Source organism: Plectropomus leopardus, chromosome 4, assembly GCF_026936395.1.
Source record: "Plectropomus leopardus strain MGB_pleo_1.0 chromosome 4, ASM2693639v1, whole genome shotgun sequence".
NCBI lineage: Eukaryota > Metazoa > Chordata > Actinopteri > Perciformes > Serranidae > Plectropomus > Plectropomus leopardus.
The window spans coordinates 22,540,758-22,567,925 of record NC_142179.1 but is presented as its reverse complement, the minus strand read 5'-3'; the positions used below and the strand labels follow the sequence as shown (position 1 = coordinate 22,567,925).

Here is a 27,168-nt window from a genome sequence, read left to right as displayed (position 1 = left end):
ATTTAAATACAATATGAACATCTTCTTAAACTTAGTAATTTCAAACATATTTTGACAAAATTATATGATTCAAGAGTCATGATTCACTTTGTTGTACCACATTGTAGGAAGTTTGGATGGGACTTCCAACCATGCTGCATTAATAAAACAGATTCCACATAAAAGTCAAGGGTAGACCAGCAACAGGAAACAAGAAACACATTCAAGGACATAATACTAAAAGATACACTGATGCAAAAAATTGACTTAAAAAACTATTTCAAAAAATCTGCAGCCACTGGAAATAAATCACATGTCAATAAATAAGTAAAAATAAAGCTCTGTTGGTTTCCATCTTAACTTCATCCTAATTTGATCTACCGCCGTTTATTTGTTTTTATTCAAGTAAGGGAAAAAAAAGACAATGCAAGGCAAGGTAAAGTAAGAAGAGTAAAATAAAGGAAAGACAATGAAAGGACGGGAAAGGAAAGATAATTCATTTTTCAGTCTCATGCACCAACACCTACCCAGCCTTCCTGGACTTTCAAAACACTACAAACACATCAAAAACAAGAGCAATAGCATAATGAGATAGAAGAACAAATACCATACACTTTGCATTTTAAAAAAGTCAAACATTGTCAAAGCAGATATGAAATAAGTAGTGTTAAATAAGTTATTAAATCTATTTAATCAGCCCTTTATCATCTAATGGGAGGGGTTGGTTGTTATTCTCCTGGCTTGCCTCTGAGCAGCCTGAATTTTGGTAAACTGCAGGGATGGACACTGTCTTACACCAATTATCTTCCATGTAGTCTGCATGAGTCCAACTACTTTGGATTTCATATACACAGAGAGGACAGAGACCCAAGCTGTGATGCCATATCTCATTAGGCTCTCAAAGATAGCCTGATGAAAGACCACCATAAACGTCTGATCAACACCATAAACTCTGAGTTGCTGCAAGAAGTCCAGATATTGTTGTAACATGCATGTTCCAGGTCTGTGAGCTATCGATAAAAACACCCAAGTATTTGCACGAGGAGACCTGGGATATGGTTTCAAAATTGATGACTACAAGTGTGCTCACCAACTCCTCTATGCTCAAACAAATTCTCCCCTGTCTTTACAATCCTCTGTCTTTTTTCTTCTGCAGGCAAAATGTCAATTTTCTGACTAAAATAACTCAACATTTTGCGTGTGGTTTTGATGGACACTAATGTCTTTTGTCAAAGTCATTCTATCAGTGCTCGGTAATATATTTCCACTTTGTAAATTTGTAAGAGAAGATTGATTTGAAATGTCTGCATTGCATTACCACACGACGATATTGCAAGTTTGGCAAGAATGAAAGCAGACATGTAGTTCACTGTGATGAAATAGCTGTCTCAAGCAGCTGTCAAGTCTCTGTAAGTTGGAAACCACGACACCCAACATTTGCATATGGTTTGGACCTAGTAGTGATCCAAGGAACTGACTGAAGGTCTAGGACAAAGGGTGCTGTATGCTGTATGTTGTTATTTGTGGACTATATATGACATTGGCTTGCCCACTGCTGTATGATATGTACTTAATAAGATAAAAAGTTATAAAAGCTAAGCAGTGTTGTTGTGAATGCTACCTTGTCAGTGAAAATCTTACCACACTGGCAGATTTAGGCAGCTATTGTGCATGCACTTTCGATGACAATCCTCTCATTTTTTCCTCTTTCCTGATTCCTGTTAATGATGGAGACTGCGTGCCTATATTAGCTCTGCATGGTAGCATGGCAATCTTCATGTGTTTCTCACTGTGTTATGGCTACCCAGACTCCATTAGCTCACCTCAAACACAGGTCAAATGAATCCAGTTGCAGATTCCAGTTAAACCTCCCGATGCATTCAAACCATGGGCCATTTATTTTGTGAGCTGTGACTCAGATATACGTATGCCGCTCTGAGTCATGTCCAACAGAGGTACTTTCAGGGTGTATTCTGTCAGTAACTGAGTGTATGTGCATGTGCCAATAACACTGTTGCACACTCTCACTTGTTAAGTTTTTACTACAGATGACGTTAGGAGAAAAGTTAATACTAATTCTTTCCAATTCAAGCCGTCTGCATCTTCACCAACCTACTTATAAGGACAGACTGAAAGAAATGCTGGCAATAAATATCTCTGGACATTTCTGAGGCTCCATAAAGATTCAGTTTTTCAAATGTCAGTGGTGTCACAATGAAAGTCATCACATTTGTTTTCCATAGCAATCCATATTGACACAATTAATTTATTTTATCAACTCTATCAAAAACCTTTTTTTTTTTGCTGCTGACAGTAAACTCCCTGCCAATATCCAGGCACCCAATGGTGAACAATGACCCTTGATTACATGATTTAATATTGTGAGCTGACATAACGCATGTGATTGCTCAACTCGTGTAACTGCAGCGACTATCCCACAGTCCTCTGCAGCTGCAGCTAACATGGAGCCATACACCCACGTGACCCCCCGCAGTAAGCACTTGGCAGCCAAGTGAAAGAAGGAAAACCATCTGATGGATCGAGAAGAGAGGGATACAGAAGAAATGGCTACTTGTGACACAGCAGTATTTAAATATTGAAACAATTACCTTATGATGTAAAGCAATCCAGTGTGTGTTCTACTGTACATATTTATATAAATAACACAGGTTTTATTGTATGTGATGCATCAATGTCAGAAACTTGGCTTGGATCTCAAGACAGAAGACAGAAATAACACTCTTTGGAACAGAACTATCGGTTTTCAGTGAGGACTGATTGAGACTTGGCTTCCTTTATCTATTTAAGATGCCAAAAAGAGACAATCCTAAATCTGACTGTTCTGCATGCTGAATACTGTGTGTGGCCCCATCTGGTTAATTGGGTATGAACAGTGCTGTGAGAGTTATTGGGATCTTTTGCCTTTCCTCCCATGTACTACTAGGTAGCAACTAGATGAACATGTAGTAAGCATTTAACGCAGGGTTGCTCAGCGTTTTGACTGAGTGCCCATTTAGGGAGCCAGCATATGATTTAGGGCCACACAGGAAAAAGTGCAGTTGTGAGTTGTCCGCTAAATTTAGCTAACAGCACTAGCATTGATGTCAAAATGTAATTCCCACAACACTCTTGAGTTGCTATTAATTGTCATGCAACTAGAAACTAGCTTTTCACAAGTTGTCATCTCTAATCTGACAGACACTTTTAAGGTGGCACAGTTTGATTAAGTCTCCAGCATTTAATGTAAGCTTTTGAAAGAAAAGTATAGACATGGAATGCAAATAGTTAAAATATAATGCATGCATTTTATGTCATATTCAGGGGCACACAGAATGGCAGAACAGGCTGCCACTGGCCTGCAGGCTGTGATTTACAATGAATTAGCCACTACAGAGCCAAATATTTCCTTCAGGAGTTGGTGGAGGCCAAAAACAGAGCTCAAAGAGAGTCATTATTGGGATATATAAATTAGATGCCCAGAAACTCTAAAACATTGGCAACTTATGCTCTGTAACTGCTGGATATGTAAATAAGCTGCTGTTTGCAAACAAGTTTGCTAGGACTGTACCTCACTCAGAATTATATCAGTTGAATCGAATATTCGACAAGTTGCTTTTATTCCATGTAGAGTTTTTAAGTTTGAACGGGTCCAGCAGGACGTTCAGTTTAAAAACCGCATTCATGTCAAAAGGCTAACAGCACTAGTGGCAGATCGTATATGCACAACTACATTTTTTGTTTAAACTGTATATTAAGGAAAAGCCAGAAATTGTGCCGTATCTAGTTGCTGGGATCTTTAAATTCACCACTTCTAAGCAGAAGAGACAAGACAATGTTATATCAGAGCGCAAGGTGCAGAGTCTCGTCCTCTTCTGTGTTGCTGCATCATGCATGTAGCTGCTTGTACGTAATAGTAGTAGTAGTGTGAAAGTCAAGAGCACTCACTCTGCAGCAAAAGTCTGGGAACCAAAAAAACCAAAAAGGTGAGAATATGTCAATGTTCTCTTCAAAACTTTTTCTGCTGCCCCCAGGTGTCCCAAAAAGTAATGCTAATTTTTTGCAGGTTCAAGTACAACTTAAATACAATTTAATACATCAGTGTACATATAATCCATTACAAGTATAAGATTAATATTAATATTTTGACTTAAGTAGATAAAAAAAATTGTACCGAAGCCAAATGTACCTACAATGGGCTTATAAAAGCAAAAGTACTTCCTACTTCTCAGCATGCCTCCTTTTAGACTGTTATCATTATTGTATTCTACTAATGTAGTACTGTGAAAGCAGTCTTTTAATGTTATAAATCGTCCAAGTGAAGCTCATTTTAACTACTTTGTATATTGTGCAACTTATAGCTCACCCAGAAGCTTTCTGTCAGTTGATCAGTCCGCAAAAATTTCCCCATGGCTTGATGGCCACATTTTCCCCCTTGTGAGATTGTGTGTCTGTTTATGTAAATGCATGAACACATGGATGTATGTGCATACATTACTGCCTCTATAACATATTTGCACTTCTTATGAGGTGATCATGTGCTTCATGAATGTAAAATCTTGATCTTCAAACTAATCTCAGCTGTGAAAAAAGTATACTTTTTCTAAATCGTAATTGAGCAGAGGTATAAAGTAGAGGAAGCACTCAGGAAAAGTACAAGCACCTCAACATTTCACAGTGGTGCAGTACTAAAGCAAATGTATTTAATCACGTTCCAACACTGGATATTGATATGTCAGATGGAAGGACACCAAGTACAAAGGAGAAACAAAATCAAACAAATCCCCAGCACACCAGAAAAGAAATAATGTTGAAGCATCTAGCCAGGCACAATTATCAGACATCCATCACAAGTTAGATTAAAAAAATGTCAATATGTGGTTTTTGATCTTTTGACAAACTTGGCTATGAAAAATCATTTACACCTTCTGTGTTTCCCAACTGCCGCACTGTGGCTTGTGCTTCTCTGTGTCAAAGCCAGCTGATAACACCCAACCACAGTTCCACTATGCTGCTGCCACTGAAATTCTGGCCATCACTCAGTCACTGACCACATGTAGCACGAAGAACAGCATGAGAAGCCAAGTGAAGGCCACCGTGTGTGGAACCATGTCTAATCAAGATCTGATGACAGAGAAAATCCATTACAAAAACAAAAACAAAAATCATGCTCTTTTGTTCCCTGTTCTGACATGGAGGAGATGAGTCGGTGACACACCAGCTGTGTGGCGTCAGAACTGCTCTGCTCACGTATGTACCCCTTTTGCTTTCGCATCCCACCCAGACCTTTCACAGCCACAGTCACTCACTTTATTGTTGCATCGCTGCCTTGTTAGCAGGAGCGAACAGCGAATTATCCCCACGTCATCTTCAGAAATGTTTCCAAGTCTAATCACGTGTAGTACTGCTGCAGATAATGAGGACCACATGTTTGGTGGAGGCTAATGTGAATGTGGCTAACATGAGATAGCCCATGCTTGTTCAGCTTTGACCTTTTCCTGTCCAGCCTTACAGAAATGTTTATACAATATACTCCCCAAAGGTCCTGACTGTCACTTTTCAGACATGATCGTACCATCGTGCCTCTGGTGGCGCGGGACTAAAAGAGCTGCTACATGTTAACAAAAACCGTACCACCACTAAGAGCTGGGAGCTCAGGCTGCAGAGAGCCAGCTGTGAATGTGCTCATGGCCCTGAGACTTGGCTCTGACACAGCAGACCCATGAAGGAGTCTCTGGGTGGGTCTCCTCTAAGCCACAAGACATTCAATCTACATCTATACAGGCCAGTACATTCTGTACTCCCAAATGTGCACACATACAGATGCACAAGATTATACAGTGTTAAGAAATATATAACAATGGACATACATTATTGTGATATGTCTTGTATGAATAGATTTACTTAACATTGCCAATTCTAGAAAAGTGCTATTCTTCACGATGCCAATACTTTTCTCCAGGGCTGCTTGTTTTGTAACAGAGACTCCCAATAAAGCATGTTTAAAGTTAGGCCTAGGTCTACGTATTGATAAATATATATACTCTAAAAGTTCTCAGTAAGTTCGTAAACGTAAGGATTCAAATCCGTTCTCAATTGGATTTTTTTTCACCAGTTGGTGCATTTCCTCTAAATAACCAGGACATTCTCATAAATGATTTATACCTTTTCCTGGGAAAATGAATGCACTTAAAATTTGTATATATACCATTTATTTCGAAAGACTGCGATCATTTGAGCAATGCACTGACCGGAGTTAACGAGGAAGCAGTCCTGAACAGTGAACTTTGAGTCATTTTAATATATGTTCTCACCATGTTTCTTTTCCCGACCATAATCACAGTGACTGTACTTGCCTAAGCTTAAAGACGCATAGAAATTTTCACTGCTCAACCTAACCTAACTTCTTTTACTGTACATTAATTATGTAACTGTATTTTAAGAACGTAATGCCATCTGTGAATTGCTAATTCGTATGAAATCATACAAACAGTTGTACATGAATTTCTGTAAGACGTCATACAAACCGGTCTATGAACATACTTTGAAATAATGCCATATTTGAATTTCGTTTTCAATATTTTAAATTTGAGTGTCACTTTTTTTCATTACATCATTGTGTTGCTCCTCCTTTTTCTGCAACTGTATAATAGGATCTGTCGAGAGAATCAGCATCACCCTTATCATGATGAGCAGACTCCTAATATTGATTATACAGTATTGGATGGAAACTCACTGTTTGTCTGTTTTTTTCAACAGACCCAAAAAACACTGTTTGTTTAACACTGAATGTACCCTGAGACCAAATTTGACTGCATGTCCTTGGTTGCCCAGGAATACAGCTGCCAAATGTGAAGTACATTATATGAACTGTTCTCGACATGCATGAAGGACATATATACATATATAAATGCATACATGAGTGCTTGCTTTATTGTTAGATATTGGGGTGGAAACCTGGCTATGGTCAGAGTTTATCAGCCAGGTCTTTGCCTGGACAAGTCATCACAAGTGACGCTCTCCAGACAAAAATCTACTTCTATTACATGAGTCAAGAAGAACATGTCATGGTCAAAAATTGTTTACTTGGCTTTTGTAGATGAGCAAGACATGCAGATGGAAAAGGAAAAAGGGATAAAACATAAATGAAAGCTGAAGTGATATGTTATGGGGATTGAGTTTATGAAAGTGGAAAGTCTATCCATCCATCACCTTTTTTGATTCAGTCATGCCATTGTAGTACTGTACATGTTTCCCTTCCTGCAGCTGGTAATTATAACAATTATGTAACATTTCATCACCCACATTTCATCAGCGCACAAGATTGAGTTTTTATGTTGAGCAGAAATCGCACACTGAGTCCAAGCCATGCAGTTTCTCCAAACCCAGAGCCGCACTTTTGTCATATGAACTGCCAAGCTCTTTCAAAAACAATTTTGTTGACCACCCAAATATTTACAGTTTCATAATACGGTTGAGATATGTGTTGATGGATTGACAACAAGTGTTATGCCAAGTAGCTCTTTCTGTTGATTGTGCTGTTTTCTTATATGCCTCCATTATGCATGCACATACCCTGTTCGAACACTGCCAAAGCTGCTGCTGCTGCCTATTGTTCTTCAAATTCTGTGGTCGAGAAGGACTTAATGGGAATATTGTAATACAAACGTCAATTTTTTTCAAACACATGTTCACATGTTATGTTCTCACGTATGATTGGTTGCTGAGGGGGAAGGATGCTCTCACTTTTACAGTATACAGCAATCTTGTCGCTAACAGTAAAATTGCTGTAATTGGGGATTACGTTTGGCTTTGAAATTCTCACAAGTACCTCACAGATGCTGCCACAGGTGCTCGGAGCTCTGGTTTAAACTCACAGTGTGAGTCAGGAGTCTCTGTGCCCTCACATTAGGGCCATGTGTGTTTATAATTTCAGTCTGTGTACCGGGGCCTATGGCCGTCTTATATAACAGTTCCTTAGATCTCCAGAGGATTGGAGGCAGGGGCAGGGAGGATGTGCCCAGGGCGCGCTGGGACTTTAGAATATACAACCGAGGCCCACCATGTACACTGTTGACATCTCTGTGGGGTTTGAAGGATTGGCAGACGGGGCAGAGGAGAGAACGAGAGAGACAGAGGGAAAGAAAACAGCTAGAGTTGTCCCAGCTGTAATAACTCCAGTGATGGAGAGGTCCAGAACAGCATCTGCAGTGTGTCGCTCTTCTCCCAGCCTCGCCATCTTTCAAAGACAATCCGGACGGCTGAGAAAGCGTTTAGTAGAGACCACACAGGCCCCCTGTGCTCATGGCTGGTCGCGAAATCATGTCCTGACTCCCCAGAGCTACTCTGTCGTCTCTGCTTTCTTCACAGCATCAGTAGAGAGTGAGAGAAACTTACTCGTACAATTTTCAGCAACTGTAGAAGACTCTAACTGTGGGGAGTGTGGGTATCAGCTAAATGAGTCTCTTACCCTCTTAGTCGCTGATGTTTATAACACAACTTTAAATCCTTTTTTTAAAGGGTTAGGGGGTTGGTCATGAATGTATATACAGAATAAATGCAACAGGGGGAAAAAGGGAAGAAGAGCAAAAGAGGATGAGGCGAAGTATAACTTGCATCATTTTATGACCCCTTTTACATTTAATGGTCTTGTATCAAATGTACGTATAAATCAACAAGGCTACAACATGGCTACACATTGCTTTTAGCACAAGAATGTATGTGTATGTGAACAGAGAGGAGGGTTCAGGCCATTTACAGAGTTCAGAGTTATGCCTGACAACAATATTTACCTTATGGACATCAACTTTTACTTGTGTAGTTGAAACCTGGTGAAGAGACCATAAAACAGACATAATGAAAGTGAAATGGGGTGTAAAACAGAATTAATCAGAGTTAATAGAATGAAAAGGCTGCGAGTCATGAGACAACGGATTTGGCACAAAATAATTTTGATATTTTAAGATAATGTTTCAATAAATGCCTTTAATGATAACAAATGTATATGTGATGAATTATAATCTTGTACCTAAATTGTATAATCTTTACTGTATTGCATTCTTCATGGGAATCATTCTAGTTCCACTCCTATCTAATATACATGCTAGGATAATGCAGGTTAATTTTCTGAAGTCTTTCCCGTATCCTTTCATCCCCCAAGAGAGAAGAGGGAGTTTTTTTGTAAATAATGGGGCAAAGGGGAGCCAGTATAGAGCTGTGCATGGTGATGGGCTGATGGGAGGGGGGAGTGGTCTTAACCATGTAAGGCTTCAATAAAAGGCACTTGTCTGGACCTCTGAGGAGCCCAAACTTTCCAGTAGCACCACAGGCTGCTGCTGCACAAAGACAGACAGAAAAGGGGAAAGCTTGATGAATAAAAATTAAATCAGAAGAAAAGTTAGTGGCTCTACTAAAATATTAACAGCTAAAGTAACTTAGTGCAGTTTAAAAAAAAAGTCTTATATTTGTATTTATATTGGAGTAAAAAAATATTTGTGTGAAAAAAAGAGAAAATGACGAGTCTGCTGTGCATCACAATGATCTCCCTGACCCTTGCTGGCAGTGCGTACAGTCAGCCGACGAGCTCTCCCTCACCACCACAACTGACAGGTAAGATTAAATTCATGTGAAAAAAAAGGTTGATATCAAAGTATGTGGGTGATACTGTGTGTCTGTTGCCATCTTTTTTGAATGCATGAGTGTGTATGTGCAAGTGTTACCATGCACAAAGAAAAAGAAGAGCTGGAGGATGAGTAAAGTGGTACCACAGCTCAGGGTTGTGCACAACAGGGTCTTTGTAGCAGTAGGTAACAGAGGCGTCTCTGGGGTAACAGACACACACTGACTCACCATTGACTCATTGACTTGCTGCATACAGACCACCACAGCATGAACTGCCATTCACAGAGGCTCACTGCCTGCACTACTGAATGAAAACCACTAATACTACTGGTTGTACTCTTAAATGGGTCACATGTGCCTCAGTGGCTGAAACTGGGCTAGTAGTGCTCACCTCCTTTTGGATGTAAATTCTCACTAAGAATGCAAAAATCAACAGGAATTTCCTAATTTTAAGTCTTGACCTTTTGTCATTTTTTCCTGTCATTTTATCAGCCCGTCCTCTTCAGTCGTAACAGACAAAAAATAAAAACTTAAATAAAAGACATCTTATCAGAGAGCACCTGCATTCCATCATGAGGCTGTTATAATTCAAATTCACACCTGCCTACAGGATGACACACTGAAACTGTTGCTGCAACTGCAAGCTATGAAATACCAGAATAGATCTACCGCTGTGGTGAAAGGGGGAAAAAAAAAACTGTAGTAGACACTCTTATGTCATATGAATGATTTTAATGCGCTTTCAGCAGCCCTGCAAGCTGACTCAGTAGATGTCAAATTATGGGTGTCTCAGCTCTCTCTCTTCCAGGACGGGAGGAAATGGTTTGTCTGTGGGGAGAATGGTTCTGCTCTAGGAGACGATGATGTTGTATTATCCCAACACTGCAATCGCTCCCTTTATACAGTGATGTAACAGGTCTGTGTCCATAAAGTACACATATGTTTATACATGACCTCAGCGTCTGCATGATGTAAACGCATTGGCGAGGTTCAGGCCGCCTTAATCATTGTTCCATACAGTATGGCTTTCATTGGCCATCTGAGTGGTGTATTCTCTGTCTGTTCACGGGGCGTTGCCTGTCCTTATACCTACTGACTCACTCTGGCACTGGGAGCTTTTGGAAATCCACTACGGTAACCGGCAGCCTGACAGGAGCAAAGTTAAGATTAATGACCCGCAGCCAAACGTATAGAGCCCCATGCTGAACAGCAGCCAAATGACTCTGTCTTTCCCTGTGAGGTAATAGTCTGTTAAGTCTAATGCTCACTGTAGTTGTTGGTTACTGAGGCTTGGCCCCGTTGCTAGGGCTGGGTGGGAAAAGGAGCTTGGCCGGATATGGGCTGGGGCTGGGGCCTAAGTTGAAAATGTGTTTAGGCTAGAGGATGAAGATGCTGATGGAGCCATGTTTGGTGCTTTTGCATTTGTGTTAATTCACAAATGACTGTGATGACAGTCTGCTTTACATGTGTGCTGAGGATTGTGAACCCATGTGAGCGATGTACACCCACACTGTGTGCCGGTTCTGCATGACTGACAGCAGGAAAGAGTTTATTGGAATTGGTGTGTAGGAGTTGGCCTGCTGTGTTTGTCCCAGCTGTGCTTGTTAATTCTTTCTCCATATTGACACAAGCGGGCCAGCAGCAGAAGAGACTAAAGCTGTGGGATGTTGCAAAGCATCTCATATCTAGCTGCTCCGTCAGAGGGCGTGGCACATTGTGGCACGCACTGATACGCAATGCTGCTGTTTCATGATTTCTATCCTTTCATAGAGGAGGGATTTAAGCCAATTAACTCTAAGCACAAATTATGTTTCGAGGTTTAACAGCATAATTATGCTGTTGTAGTTTCAGAAAATATAGGTCACTGACTAGACTTGGACCACTGTGATGTTGTTGTTGGTTTATGGTTTGGTGTTACGATGAAGCAGATGGTTCCAATCGCTTGCTATTACAACCTTTAACAGAGTGAGAGAGAATTGTGCTCGGTCATAAAATGGCAGTGGGTCTTGGCTGCAGCTGCGGGTCTTTTTTATTGTCATGCACATGTGTTCGTTTACACTGTTGCTGTGTTCACATTCCCAGCTGCACTCAACAAAGATTTCGGATAGAAAACCATTTTACCTAATTATTTGACAACTCATTTTTATGTTAATTGTGACAATCTGTGGTGTCACTTTTGACCTCAGAGAGACTTATGCGGGTAAGGTGTGACAAAGAAAAGAAAGGCTTCCTTCTCTCCTGAAAGGCTGAGTACACACAACAGGCTGTTGCTTTATGAGCGTAGTGTGCCCCACATGGTCGGGGCCACATTCTCCTGTGGGACATGTCTGCTGGCAAATGCAGGAGCAGGAAAGAGTGGAATTACTTTGAACATGCCTGTCTGCTTGCTGCTACTGTCTCGCAGGAATTATTACCTTCAAGGTTGTTCCAGAATATATGATATGTCAGAGAGACTGAGTTCTTTATTATGCTCTCATTTAAAGATCAATATTAGGTTACCACTTAAGCAGCTATTCATTCCAAGCTTTTCTATGCATTTTGTTGGCACTGTGATGTCCAATCAACCCCCTCCTTCCATCTCACATATTGGGATTACAAACCACATCCAGTGGGTGGTTTTTCTCTCTGTACAGAACAATGTTTCCATTAGACAGTACAATGAACCCCTTTGTTCTATCTACTCTAATTTTCTATGTGAGATTAAATCATTTGGAAATTTTTAGACATAAATGTTGACGTCACCATCAGCTTCACCTTGGCAAGGGCTTTTGCTTGCAGTTTAGTCATTCTGAATCCCACAGGTTTCAATCACACTTCTTGCATTTGCTACCCATGCAGAGAATTTATGAGGCACGGCAAAGCTGTGAGTCATTCGTCACTGACAGAGCAGGCAAAGAGGTCTCTTGTCCAGACGGCTTTTAAACTCTGCTTTTGAAGACATTCGTAATTAGCAGCAGCAAAAAAAGGGGTTTGTTTCTTACCTCATAAAATAACTGGCATCTTGCTGACCAGTCAAGAGGCAAGTGAGGCTACTGGGCGTGGTGTCTGGGTAACAGAAGTAGTCTCTGGCATATGAGAAGGTTTGCAGTCTAATGAAAGAAATAAAAAAAATGAAAGGAAAAGTGGCACGAGGTTGGACTGAAGGGTAGATTAGGTCTGTCAGCAGTGCTTCTGCTAATTAAATCCTTCTGTAGGAGAGCTCGATACTAATGATCTGAGCACCACCGAACAAAGTCCAGACACGTGTCTACTGTGTGGTGAGAATGGAGGTTTGGGACAGTTCTGACATGGGGTTGATTATAAGTCATTTCGGTGTCACTCCTCTGTGTGTGCATGTGCTGCGAGGGGGGGTGAATGGGTTGATCAGAGCGACAGGCAGTGAGCCAGCAGCTCCTATTATTTCCCCTATTACCCATGTGGGAAACGTTTTCCCTGTAGAAGAGCTAGTGACACAGTATTCAAGTCATGGCTCAAAGTGTTGCTGCTCAAAATGAGGCGCCTCCACACAAATGCTGGCAACCCCAGTCAGACAGGAGAGACAGACAGACACAAGTCATTCATATTGAGTAAGTGGGAGGACAATAAATCAGAAATACAGCAGCTCTCAGGTTTTTAGTGAATACTAAACTTTGCAGTGGGACTAACCAGCCAAAAATTGCTTGGTTGCTTAAGTATGCAGTTATAGCTAAAAAGCCAGTTGATTTACTTAGCTGTATAATTACCATATTATCTTACAAGTCCTGTGCATTGCAGTGTTTGACTCCACTTACAGAGCTGATTATTCAAGGCTATACCTGTGGTAGTAGGGGTCAGGGGTCGTGTACATCCATCCATCTGGTGCTTATTATTGCCTGGCACAGGCAGCCCCTAGCTGGTTGGGGTCCTGTTAACAAAGCAACCCCTGTGGGGTCTAAACACAGAGGTCAGGGAGATTGTGGGAACCCATGGTGAGACACAAATGATCTGTCGTTTGGAGTTAAAGGGTGGTCTAGTTTGGACAGGAGTGCACAGAGGAAATACCTGCAAGAAAAAATGATGACTAGTAGATTCTGTGTATCATTTACTATATTATCTGATTACTTTTCTTGTTATTCACTTGGTGCCTGATATGCTTAACATAAATCAGATGGAGCAAATGAAAGATAAGCACTTCATTTTGAGAGTTAATGCTGAGGAACGAAGGCTTATAAGTGCCAGGACTGACAAGAGCAGCAAAGAGACTGAAGAGGATGATTGGCTCCAGGGGCTGAAGACTGGCTGGTGTCCAGTTCTGTATCTATTAAACCAAACAGGCTACACCCAGACTCTTTGATAGCTATGTGTGGGAGAATGCTTTTATGTGTATGTCATGTTGTACAATAATACATACAGTACACCAAAACATACCATGGAACAATTATGTACTAAAAGAAAGACCAATAAAAAGAGAAGAATGGGACAAAGCATTTTTCAGGCATTTTTTTCCTTTTTTGGTGTTTTCTCACTGCATAAGTTTCATGCCAAGCACAAAGTCAAATCAAAAAATTCTGGATGCAGTCATTGGAACCACTGTGTAAAATATACTTCTAATTTGTATAAACATTACATCATATTTTCCGGTATGAGTCCAAGTCTTATGAGCCTCTCGCCATCAAACCCCAGTAAGAATATGCCATGTTTCCTCTTTCCCAGTTAAGGTTATTGCAGACTTAGGTGCCAACGTCACCCTGCCCTGCCGGCTCCTGTCCAAAGACTCCGTGTCCTTTGGCAACACTGGTGTCCGAGTCAAATGGACCAAGGTGGCAGATGATGAAGCACTGAATGAGGATGTGCTGCTTTCAATGGGATTCCACAAGAAGACCTACGGTAGCTTCGAGGACCGTGTCTTTATGCAGGAGTTTGACAATGAAGATGCCTCCATAATAATAACTGACGTCTCCAAGGACGACATGGGAAAATACCGCTGTGAGATCATCAATGGGATGGAAGACACCGTGCAAGAGGTTACTTTGGAAGTGGAAAGCATCGCCACTGATGGTAAATCCTGTTTTTGAGGATGGGCTTTAACAGTATTAGTTCAAGGGGGAACATTTTCACGGCCTGTGAAAGTTAAATCAATATTTGCAAACATGAGCTACTCTCAAAGCCATAAACCAGAAAGTTCTCAAACTTGTGATGACATAGAGTGTAAAGTCTGGAGCTGTTTTTCTTTTTTATACCCAAATGAGTTTTATACTACTGTAGTGTTCTCGGTTCTGAAACAGAAATTGTACCCATACATACTCAGGATGTCTCCGTGGGTACAATCAGTGTCATCTAGAACATCTTTGCCACTGCTTTGTCTATGGAGCCGCTCCAGACTTTATACTTGACAACATCACAAATTTAAGTTTAAGCACTCTAGTTGTATTTATTTGGGCGAGAGCTGTTCATGTTTACTAATTTTGGACTGTCCTTGGCACTAGGAATTACATCTATGAATTTTGAAAATGGGCGTAGTTCCCCTTTAATGTACCAGTTGTTTACAATCATAACATTTCATCAGTTATTTTAAATGTGTCATTTTCCTGTTAAAATGCATACCTCAAGATAAATATTTTCAAAGCTATTAAAAACATCCACACTTTCTTTTCTTGTGGTAAAAAGGCAAAGAACAGACAGCTTGTGCTGATTTATCCAACCGCTGTAATGATTCAGCCATGATCACATTTGAATACTGTTCAACATCAGTAAACAGAAACACATTTCCCATCTTTTCCGCTCCATATCCTCAAACATCTGACTGACTCATCAGATTTTATAATCACTAAATTGTATTCCTTTTAAAATGTGCCATACGAAGACAAACAGCTTTTCACGCAAGTTAGGGCTATTAACATATTCTTACATAGATCCCTGGAACCATGCATGGTGACGCACTAAATTACTGCAGTGTGTTAAGAGTTTCTGCACTAAAGGGCGGCTCCCAGCCACCTTTTGTTGATAGTCTTACCACATGTGTGAAGGATCAATCTGGGTGGAGGCTGGACACGCACATGTAATCTGAGGCAAGATATTAACATTCTGCTACTTTCATACAGCTGTTTGAACGTGCAAAATCTTTTGCTAATAATGACATACACTTGGCAGTGTACTGAGGTAAAACTTGGTATGAGAAAGGCACCATGATGACAAGTGCAATTAAGGCTGCAGCATCATGTTCATATTTCTCTTGAATTGGACTGCACTAATGCTTAAATTCACCTTTGAGTTATTATAATATTACTTCTTGTTGGATCTGTACAGTCATAGCAGCTAAGAGTATTTTTGCTCTGATGTTTACTGCTGCAGGACTATCTAGTTCTGCAGCAGTAAACATCTAGTTAGCAAATGATAATCTTTTCTTCCATGCAGATAGTTAGACAAGCACAAAATGAATAAGTTAGCAAAATCTGCCCTCTGGAGACAACAGCGGACCTTTTGCAAGCTACTAGACTTGAAAGACCAGGCCTACATTCATTAACATAAAACTAAAAAAAAAGGCTGATAGGTACACATATTATTCACTTCATGTGTTCTGCCTCGCTCAGGTGTCGTGTTCCCATACTTTACCCATCTGGGCCGCTACAGCCTAAACTTTGATGAAGCTGTGCAGGCCTGTCTGGATCAGAATGCTTCTGTCGCCACCTATGACCAGCTGTTTGAGGCCTGGAAAGGCGGCCTAGACTGGTGTAACGCTGGCTGGCTGATTGATGGCTCTGTGCAGTATCCCATCACCAAACCCAGAGAGCCTTGTGGTGGCACCAAAAACGGACCTGGTGTCAGAAACTATGGCCTCCGTGACAAACAAATAGGCCACTTCGACGTGTTCTGCTTCACTCCTGCACTTAATGGTGAGTTTCTTTGATTTGCTTAACAGTTGTCCTCATACATTGTTTTTGTTATTTGACATTCTTGCATCCAAAAACATAATGCAATTTATGGTTTTGTTATGGCTTGGTGGTGCAAAAGTAGGAATTATACTTTTAACTAGTTAAATCCTATCAAGAAAGTTCTTCTCCTGATCATCTGTTTTGTTTCTATCAGGACGTTTCTATTGGCTGGTCCAGCCTGACAGGTTGACCTTTGACGAGGCTGTGCAGGCATGCTTAGACGATGGCGCGGAGATCGCCAAAGTGGGTCACATTTACTCCGCCTGGAAGCTTGAGAACTACGATCGCTGCGATGCCGGCTGGCTGGCTGACGGAAGTGTCCGCTACCCCATCTCCAGGCCCCGCAAGAACTGCAGCCCCGATGAAGCTGCAGTGCGCTTTGTCGGATTCCCAGACAAGATGCTAAAGTCTTATGGCGTCTACTGCTACAAGGATGAGCAGTGAGGCAGTAGATAGGAGTCGGGTAGCCATAACCACCAAAGAGCAGCAAACAACCACAACCAATAAAATCAACAATAAAGCCAATAAGCTTTGAATTTTAACTAGCATGAGCTCAATGCCTTTCTGAAACTGTGATAACCCTTTTTAACCCCGTAAAACACAAATACTGTACACCTTACTTCCATATGCATTGAATGACAAAAATATTTTGTAGCCATTGTTTTGTTTTTCTCTAACTGTGCATTCATTAATTTTACATGGACTGTTGGGGAGAAGGCAACGGTATTTATGTATGAGTGATGTGACAGAGACAAGAACTTGACGGTTGTGAAACATGACTTAAGTTTAGTTTGTCCTCCACAGAATGATTAGATGTGTGAAGTTTACGCTCACGTGCAGAAGATATTTGCTGCTTTGAAATTTATCTAAAGAACAAAGCAATGTGATATCTCATGCATGTATCACATTGATGAAAAACCTTAGATTGATTACAGAGGCATGAGCATAACTATCACTGTTGAGCTAAGGATATATACATGTTATACTGCAGTAAGTATTCAACTGGTTTCCTTTCTAATCAGAGTTAAAGCTCTTTTACAATCTCTTAAACTGCAGGGAGTATTTTCAGCTTGAGGAGGTGTGATCAAATTTACTGTTTAACAAGAAAATGAATGTATGTCTTGATGGACTGTGACCTATTCTGCAGTGATAGCCTCCATTAAATCAACTCCAAATTACAATTTGAAAAACAGTTCTATTATTGTAATCTTGTGCAGTATGTTTGTTTTAACAAAATGTTTTTTTTTTTACTTTTTTAATGTTTGTCACTATAGTTTTTTACATGTTTATGGGTTTTTTTTAAAGAAAAAAAACTGATTTTGCCACTCAGATATTTTTGTGAGTAGTGTAGTTTTTAGAAAGCAATACAAAACAGAAAGATTTCAGTCAGACAGTGAATGCAGAATAAGTACAGATCTTCACCTTTTACCCCAACACAAACATTTATCAAAACACACCCCTGATTGTCTAACAGCGTTAGCAATTCTCTTGGACAGTAAATCTAATATTACAGTTGTTACAACTAACACGTGTGGGCTGAAATCCAATCTGACTTCTTAAATAAAGATTCTTGGTAGTACTGCTGTAGTGACTGGATCTGAGTAAATAATTAGGATTTAAAAGTCAAAAACTGCCAAAAAATGGTAATATAAAGGTGTGCCACAACCATGAGATAGCACTCTTCTTAGGTATCAGATACAAAATATTTGTGTTTTACTTTTTCTAACCCTGGGCACTGACATACAGTACTTACTGCAAGTCACATTTGGTAATATGGTGATGCATTGTTTGAAAAAGCAAAACTTCAAAATGTCTCTCACACTTGTGCATTTGTATACACTCGTGCATGAATAAATGGTGAAGGTATTTTTGTATCTTATCGCCATGTACCTTTTTCAACAAAGCAGTTTAAAATAAAGACTTTTAAATCAATTTTTGAACTGTCCCTTTTTTCAACAAAAATAAAAATCTATTTCCACTGGACCAAAATCAGCAGGCATTATTTGAAGATAAAGAGGTTTAAGCAGAGATTGAAACAACATTGTTTAAGATGCCAAATTAGAGGCCATGTATCTGGCATGAACCCATGTCGTAGAGAGGATTTAAGATTAGACTCCCCTCTCATTTATTTATTCTTTGGCTTTTTTTTATTCAGTGCCAGGCTGCCAGCCCACCACTAAGTTAGACAAAGGGAACAGTAACACAGTGCTTAAGAGTGCTTGTGGGAATGCATGGGAATGGGGTCAGATTTAGGCTGATTCAGCAGTGAAATGCCAGACAAATGTAAATGTATGAGATGGTGAAAAGTTCATTGAGGCAAACTTTTGTTCTGTTGATGCTGCAGCGACAGAGGACTTAAGTCCAGCATAGAAAAGTCTAATAATGATATTGAAATCTCAAAGAAAATCTGAGGAGTAAACTATACTATTACACACTACACACTAAATGCACACATTTGTTGCAAAGTGAGCTTTTTTTGCCTCTGGGTTTGTTTATGCTGGAAGCACACATTTAAACTGATGAGCAATTGCTCTCGTAAAATGTTATTTTGCAGAAGTAATGCTGCACATTTAATTTTGTTTGCTTCTGTGGTTTTCAACTAATCGCATGTTGTGCTGTCTTTCAGCAAGTCTGACAATGCTACATCCTGCTTGCTTGTCAATCGCAGGTACCCAGACCCAATAACGGACGGGAAAATAGCAGAGTAATGACTGAGTGATAGACACTGCCTCGGACTAGACGGAGTCTACAGACATCAGGAGGAACCAGGGTGGGTTTCCTTTCCAAAACAAACCAAGAAATCCTGTTAAATCCCACAGAAAACTTGGCTGAGACAGCCAGGTTTTTCCGCTGATCACCCATGAAACATCTGCATTTCATGAGGCAGGAATATAGGTTTTGCTCTTCCTTGGGGCACCCAGGAGCAGCCTTTAATCACAAGTCATGTCTACTCTAATGACAGAGTGGGCAGTCACAGTGAAAACCACAGCAAACCAAACTAACACAAAGATTAGCTCGACCAACTTGATGTTATTACTCTGGTAATGGTGCTTCGTGCTATTAGGCAATCTCAGCCTCAAGTCACTGCTGTATAAGGAGGCGCTGCTGTGGGAATTGTGGTGCATTGCAATGTATTCAAAAAGCTTCTGTATTTACACCAAGGGAATTCATCTGCTTCCCTTATGCACCATCATGTAGGTATAAGAAGTGTTTGACATTCAAGAGGAGCAACCTACAGCCATGCTATCGACAAAAAAAACTGTAGTGTGCTATACTTATGCAGGCTCACAGTTCTGCAGCATCAGCCATTTCAGCATAAGCATTCACTTTTACCTAATCCACTTCTTACTCCATATGTTTGCTATAATTCACATTGCCACTTCCTATCTGCTCCCATGCTACCATGTCTGATGGGTTTTTCAAAAGTGTTTGATGTATGTGCAAGACACCGCAATACTTGAAAATGGGACACTGGTGTGATGTTCTAGAGAGCGTGATGGTGATACACAGAATTCAGTGTGAATTCCTTACATTATGTTTAGAGTTACCATGAGCTGTGTCTGTGCTTCGTGGAAGGAAATGAAATATCTACCTTTTTCCTTGGTACTGGGCAGACAAAAACTCAGGTTTATAGCTTGGAGTGATAGCACTACCTTCTGGTGAAACCACAGCACTACATCCTCCATACAGAATTTAACTCATTGTAAGAGGACCCAACATTTTCATTAATTTCACCTCTGTACCAGTGGTGGAGGAAGTAGCCTATTCAGATCATTTACTTAAGTAAAAATACTCATACCACACTGGGAAAATCCTCTGTTACAAGTAAAAGTCCTGCTTTGAAAATGTTGAAAAGGGATGTTACAGGTACATGTAACGATTGTACCACATTAAAGAAAAACTAGGAACAATGTGAGCCAAGAGGATGGAAAACCAAGGATGACAGAATCACAGGACTCAAATATAGATACCGTTTGCATATATTAAGTGCTTAGAAAAGTGGTAAAAAGGTGGAATCCCTAAGGTACGTTCAAGCCAGAATATCAACTTAGAAAATAATAACAAACTAAAAAAAACAAACAGTGCACACATATATTAAAATACATATATGAATATATACATATATACAATATATGGTTTAATGTCGCTTTATAAATCACAGTTCTGGTATGTATGTTCTCTTTCCTGTGAGCTAGATGTGTATGTACAGTTCACTCCTACCTCACTTGATGTAGGTGTTCAGTTGCCAGCTGGTGTTCAGTCTCGTGGGCTGGGCTCGTCATCCGGTACTGGAAAATAGTCCTCTCTGAAATCATCTCCGGATCTCAGGAATCTCCTCCAATGGCTCTGAGATTTCCTCCACAATCTTGGCTCTTCTTAGAGGGACTCCCACAAAACCTGATCTATAAATGAGGTCAGATTATTACTCTTATGCTAATTCTATGGGCTAGAGAACAGCTAATGAAATTAAATTGAGTTGTGTTAACTAAATGCTCTTATACAACTTCTGTACAACATGTGTAGTTTAACTCAGTTTTAAAAAATCCCAATTTCTCTCATATCCAAACTAAAAAACGAATTTAGAGAACTACACTTGCAGTAAATACCCAATTGCAGTTAAGGTGCATGATATAAAACACAGCCGAATAAATTCTGTAAATTCGGCACACCTCTAAAATAGCTGGCTATTTGGCTGCACGATAATATCACCACGTCATCACTAATCACAGATATAGGCTTTAAAATGAAATATCAGAATAATCCAACAGGCTTATTTCTGCCAATATAAATAAAAAACTATGTATTTTTTCTTTTGTTAATAAACAAAATGAACACGTACAAAACATCAGAATGAACATTACATACTGTATATTGAAAAGCATTGTATTTCAGGTCTCCTGCTGGTGGGCCATTATGATAAGAGTATGCATAATAATTAATTAATTAATTTCAAGACAGAGGTGACTTGAAGGTCACTAAAATAAGGTGGTGGAAAAAGTGGATATATCAGTATTGGTCGGTAATTGGCCAAATGAGTTACACATCAGCATATCGAACATAAGCGAAAAAAAATCACTACTGTGCATCCCTACTTTTAAATATTCATAAATTCACTATAGGCAGTTAACAAACATCCCCATGCTAATGGTAAAAAAACATTTAAATTCACGCAAAGCACATCTGTAGTCGCCAGGCTGCAGTAATGTACTCAGAGTGCATGAACAAAAAAAACATAAACAACAATATTCTTACTGTACCAACATAACAGAACATGCTGCTTCTTGGCAGTATTTTAAAACCTATTAAATTTAACGCTTTTAAGTCACCAACGGCTCTAGTATAGTCGACTGCGATTTTACGTGGCTTTCATTTAGCATTGAAGCTAGCGCAACTTAGACGCTAAAGACTTTAGCTCAGGTTAAAGACGTTTAGCACAGCGAAAATTAGCATCACTGCTAGCGGCCAACTCAACTCACCAGTGAGCAAATTAGCATTGGAAAAGGCGTCAGGCCTCGGTGCACACGCTGCGACATGCAGTGTGTTTTTTTTTTATCCACACTGTATTTTATATTGTCGACATAAAACATAACTTGTGCATTAATTTTAAGAGACACTTTCTATTGTTTTTAGCTGTTTCAAACTGATTCTCTGACCTTTCAGCTCAGCAACGTCATTTAAACTGACACATAGTGGGCGGGACAAACAATCTCATTGGACAACGAGAACGATACCAGATAACAATTGGTTGCTCATCAAAATCAAACTCAATGTACAATCATTTATTTAAACAGTGTTAAATCGACTGTTATTTTCTTTTATCTATAACATTTTAAGTATTTCCTCACACATTATCATTACAATGGTTACATAATTAAGGTTTTATTTATTTATCTATTGAACTTTTAATCCCTTTTTCTTTTACTGTGGGCTACAAAAGCATAATCGGAAACATGTATTTAAAGTATTAAAAATAAAAAGTCTAAAGAAACAATAGAAAACTACATAAATGTTTACAATAAATAGTTGCCATTTTCTGTCGTTTGATTAGATATTAATCAACCAGTCATCGGAGCTGCACTTATATAAACTGTTGGGTAGTTTAATTTTATAACTCTTTTTAAGTATTTTATGCAAAAATATTAATTTGTCAAGTAATTAGTAAATAAAGCTTTTAGATAAATGTAGCAAAGTAAAAAGTACATTTCCCTCTGAAATGTAGTGGAGTAGAAGTATAAAGTGGCATGAAACGAATAGACTCAAATAAAGTACAAATACCTCGAATTTATACTTCAGTACTTGAGTAAATGTACTTAGTTACATTCCACTACTGCTCTTTACCTGTCTATTCAAACACTGAAACCAGATACTGTTAAAAGGTCGCTACTCCATAAACATGCTATAAAACAGAAAGACAAACATATGGACAACTAGACTCTCCACTCAACAAAACCTGCATGTCCTTGAAGACGAACAGGAAACCACAACATCTGGAGAAAAGCTACACAAACAGGGAGCACATGTAAAACAGTTAAACACCAAACACTGTTCCCGGTACGTTCCCTTAAAAGGTAAAAAATTAAATACTATTAGTATATAATATCCATATATTTATTTTATTTCTTTGGTGATTTAAAGCAGAAAATCAGTTTGATCTCTTTAAAAAAAATTTCACAAACATCCCAGACATTCACATTTGTAAAATAAAAAAAAAAAACATTTATAAATATAAAATTATAGTATATGCACATTAAGGCACACACACAAACATTCACAGGCAGACAAGAAAAACTTTTCCAACATTTTTCCATTTTAAGAAAATGCTGGTGATACACACAATCATCCACATGTACAAATATATTGTTAATGGTACAGAACATTATTGCAGCCGATGGGGCCCTCTGTATTCTTTGGTCCACTGCTGGTATTAAAGATGTAAAAACAAACAAACAAAAAGCATAAATCCATTGTATTGTTGACTAACTTTTCATCTTCAATGCATTTAGACAGTCTGTGATTGTGGCTAGTCTCCCGTGGAACACACAATGAGAATATACGAAGAGAACTGCTGGAACAGGTGACAGCATCATACTGTATTTCACCTGTGAGTACAGAACAAGTAAGGAGATTAAGAGCAGCTTGAAAATAAATTATATGCATCTGTGCCTAAACAGCCGTTATGTTCAAGTCTTTTTGAGTGTTTCACAAAATACATTCCCTCAAAGGCTGATTTCAATTGACCACAAAAACAGAAAAGTTAAGTGTCAAGAAGAAAAACATTAAACCATCACAAGCCAGGGCACAACAGCAACAGATGACAGCAAGACTCTTTGGCATGTGATTATGAACAACATTACAGTTTTTGTAAACATGCTGTAGCGACTAATTGTAAGTTATGCACTGGACACACATAAGCAGAAAATACAGGCTACTTAAGCCACACCTCCGTTCTTTCATTTGAAAATAGCTGACGGACATCCATTTCCATCAGGGGGCTTTGTCGGTAAGTACTTAGAGAGCAATTTTTCAAATTAAATTGCAAAAAATCACACAAAAGAAATATCAATACATTTTTAAAAAAAATCTCTGTATAGAAATCTATCCATAAACAATTATCTTGACATCGACAACATGCATTGACAGCTGGAGCGAATGAAAGACAGTAATTTGTTACTTTAAAAGATGCCACCACAAAGAAAGTCTTAAGCAGCTAACTGAGCAATTTGGTGAAATTCCCACAGAGATCGGTGTATTATTAATCTCAAACGTAAAACTAACACTAGCAAAGCTAATAAATTGTGCTGATTAGGTTTAAAGATGGCAGAATGATTCTTTTCAAAGGTTTACAGTTCTGTAAGTTTGTGATATTTGTGATCTATATTATTACTCTACTGTGAGCCCTTTGTATTATCAGTCATTTCCAGCTCTGCCTCCATTTGTAGTCTGAGATTTGGATGTCTTGACATAAAACAAATATAAAAATGTGAGGACTTCAGTATATATGCATATGCATGCATGCTCATTAAAATGAAGTCCAGCTTAAAACAGCGCAATAACATAATGGATTCCTTTACACAACATAAGCGCTATAATTTCACGATAGCATTTTTTTTCTATGAATAAGGAACACTTACGGTGATTTTAAATAGCACAGTTGGTGTATAAAGGTATTAGATGACAGTCATGAATTTATTATTTGATAAGCTAAGGACAAAGAGCAAACTCCTGCTGTTAAAAAAAAGAATGATGAGAGAATTTTTTTGCTTTTCCAGTAGCCAGCTGAAAGTATTTTATCCTCGTTGGCATTGTTATAAAACAGTGCCCCTTGATAAGAAAAGTCATGTATCAACATCTTTTTAAAAGGCACTTCATAGGATTCCCTTGTCATCCGAAATGCAAGAAAACTGCAGGTTATCCTCTTGGTTTCTTTGATGAGTTTTCTCTTGTGCTTTTCCTCAGGGAATCCTTCTCCTCTTTCCACACAAGCGTCAGCCATGTGTTCTCACCTCGGGGAAGCTGTGCCATGTTAGATGGCAATTACTGTCTCTTCCGCTTATGATCAGTCCTGTCTCTTCTTCCCCGATAGAGGGAATGTTGAAAGTGCAAGACCTCGTCCGGCCTTGTCTTGAAGTTGTGAATGCTGTACAAACTATTGTGTTGATGTCTTCTGATGAAGGTCCTCTGATAGCTCGATGCTGTTCAGAGAAAATTCATATGTTAGCTAATAACGATAGTGTGTCAAAATCAGAAAAATCTTTTAAGACGAATACTTGTACTTACGGTACATGCAGGTGATTTTAGGGCTATCCCATCGTCCATCCCCACGACAGCGGATAGTTGGGAGGTGCCTCTGAATAAAGCCTGTCTGGCACTTGTACCTCACCAGCGAGTTGATCTCATACCTCTCACGCTTCTTACCAAAGGTATGTGCATTCTCCACTAGAGGGGGCTGGCTACAAGCCACTGAGAAGCAGAGGTGAGAATTACATTTTAGTGATGATTTTTACAGCAACAGAGGACTTGTATTTTCTTCTCTCGAAATCCATGCATACAGTAAAATAAGATGTGATTTGTGCAAAGTGTTTTTACCTGTGCCCTTTTTGCAAGTGTAGGTGAGGTGGTAGTTGCAAGGAACATCATTCCACTGGCCGTCCTCATGCCATATCATCACAACACAATCCTCGCCGGACGTGAAGAAGCTGTCAGGCTGGTTGGGCCTCCAGTTTTCATATTGCTAAAAGTAGAACAGAGGATAAAGAGTAAGACATCATGATGATTTTGTGTCATTAAAGGAACTGTCTTTGGATGTAAATGTATCTTAATATGCCTGGCACAAAAACAAAACAATAATTTAAACACTAACATTGATACAGATGCTATGATTTCAGTATTTTGGATTTTAGAATTTTATTTATCATCAAAACCTATTTTAGGAGCAGCAGTTATCTATTATGTATATTTAGCCTGCTTGACAAAGCACATTTAAGGTTACCAAATCAGCATGAGTATTGTTACCACCAAGTATCTCCTTCTACAGATGTGATAAAAAGAAGAAGATCCTGTGTTGTTTTTGGCAGCAGATTCCATTCCAGGTTCCATTATTGTTATTTTAATCAATGGCCACAAGAGGGAGCAACTGTATATTTCTACAAGCCAAAATACACTCAGCAACCTTGCGACCTCATCATAGCTCAGCCCTGCAGAACACTTGTACAGAAACCAACACATTTATAAAATGGGCTTGTAAACTTAGCCAGTCTCACACTAAAGCCAGAACAAGCACTTTATGTTCATGTTTTTAACATCCTTCTGAAAGGCCATGCCCATTGCACTTTTGCTAAGATCGATAAGCAGCAACATGTCGCTTCTTGTATGAGACATGATTGGTATCCAGTAGCCTAAATGCTACATACTTACTGCACTAGGGGGCTTCGTCATAATGGAAAAACATAAGTGTTATGTCATTACATCACACAGTCAGCATGCCAAGCATTACTGTTCATATGTAATTCAGCAGACTCAAAAATCAACACAAACACAGATGTACAGTGTATTTACACATTATTACAGTATACACACAGCTGTAGTGCCGAGGGGCATTCAACCAGGAGCTGATGCTACCTGCAGTCTTTCAGCACATTCTGGGTTCAAACAGTCTCTTCAAAGCTGTGACATCCCCCCCTTCTCCAATCATGCCCTGAGGCTCTGCTACTCTGTCATTATGGTTAAAAAACACACACTGACTTCCTCCTCAGCTCACGACAAGTTAACAAATGGGTGACCCATCAACTGCACAACAGGCCTGCATCCTCCTCAAAATAATCAAACAATCTTTGATCACCCCCACACACAAAGATACACCAACTTGATTGTGCCCTGGTGTTGATAATAATCAATTTTCTTTAAATGTTTTCAAATATAAATACATCACAGTCATTTAACAGTAGTTTTATTTATTACACTTAAATCAACAAGAGGTGACCACCCACGCAGACCCCCTGAGCTGCTTCTATCCAGTGTGTTGCTCTTTCTGCAGCTGAGCACAGGTGCTGTCCATCTGTGTGTCTGCCTGCCTGGTGGGCCTTCCCCCGGGTGGCTGCCTGCTGGCTGGACTTTCTGACGTGCGTGGGGGTTGAAGGGGACCATACCTGTCTACGCCTGCCAAACTCCCCTCTACACAGCG

At 39.5% G+C, this 27,168-nt stretch overlaps 3 protein-coding genes across 3 annotated transcripts in view; 1 reads left to right on the top strand and 2 right to left on the bottom strand.

Moving 5' to 3' along the window:
* LOC148189781 (uncharacterized) overlaps positions 1-22,938 on the bottom strand; it is a 102,906-nt gene extending 79,968 nt beyond the window's left edge. The window contains exons 1-2 of the mRNA XM_088076863.1: positions 21,965-22,938; positions 20,709-20,890 (exon numbers count right to left, since the gene is read on the bottom strand). Of these exons, the coding sequence (XP_087932989.1) occupies positions 20,709-20,803 (95 nt within the window). The 5' untranslated portion in view covers positions 20,804-20,890; positions 21,965-22,938. The remainder of the gene's footprint in view (positions 1-20,708; positions 20,891-21,964) is intronic.
* hapln1a (hyaluronan and proteoglycan link protein 1a) lies at positions 9,265-18,419 on the top strand. Its single transcript, XM_042488067.2, has 4 exons — positions 9,265-9,585; positions 14,269-14,613; positions 16,146-16,448; positions 16,642-18,419. Exons 1-4 carry the CDS (start codon positions 9,489-9,491, stop codon positions 16,929-16,931), a joined length of 1,035 nt encoding a protein of 344 aa, XP_042344001.1. The 5' UTR covers positions 9,265-9,488; the 3' UTR covers positions 16,932-18,419.
* Positions 22,939-23,082: 144 nt separating the features above from the next.
* LOC121944124 (uncharacterized) overlaps positions 23,083-27,168 on the bottom strand; it is a 57,199-nt gene continuing 53,113 nt past the window's right edge. Inside the window, 3 exon segments of the mRNA XM_088076020.1 lie at positions 23,083-25,180; positions 25,266-25,448; positions 25,575-25,719. Coding sequence (XP_087932146.1) covers positions 25,023-25,180; positions 25,266-25,448; positions 25,575-25,719 — 486 coding nt within the window. The 3' untranslated portion in view covers positions 23,083-25,022.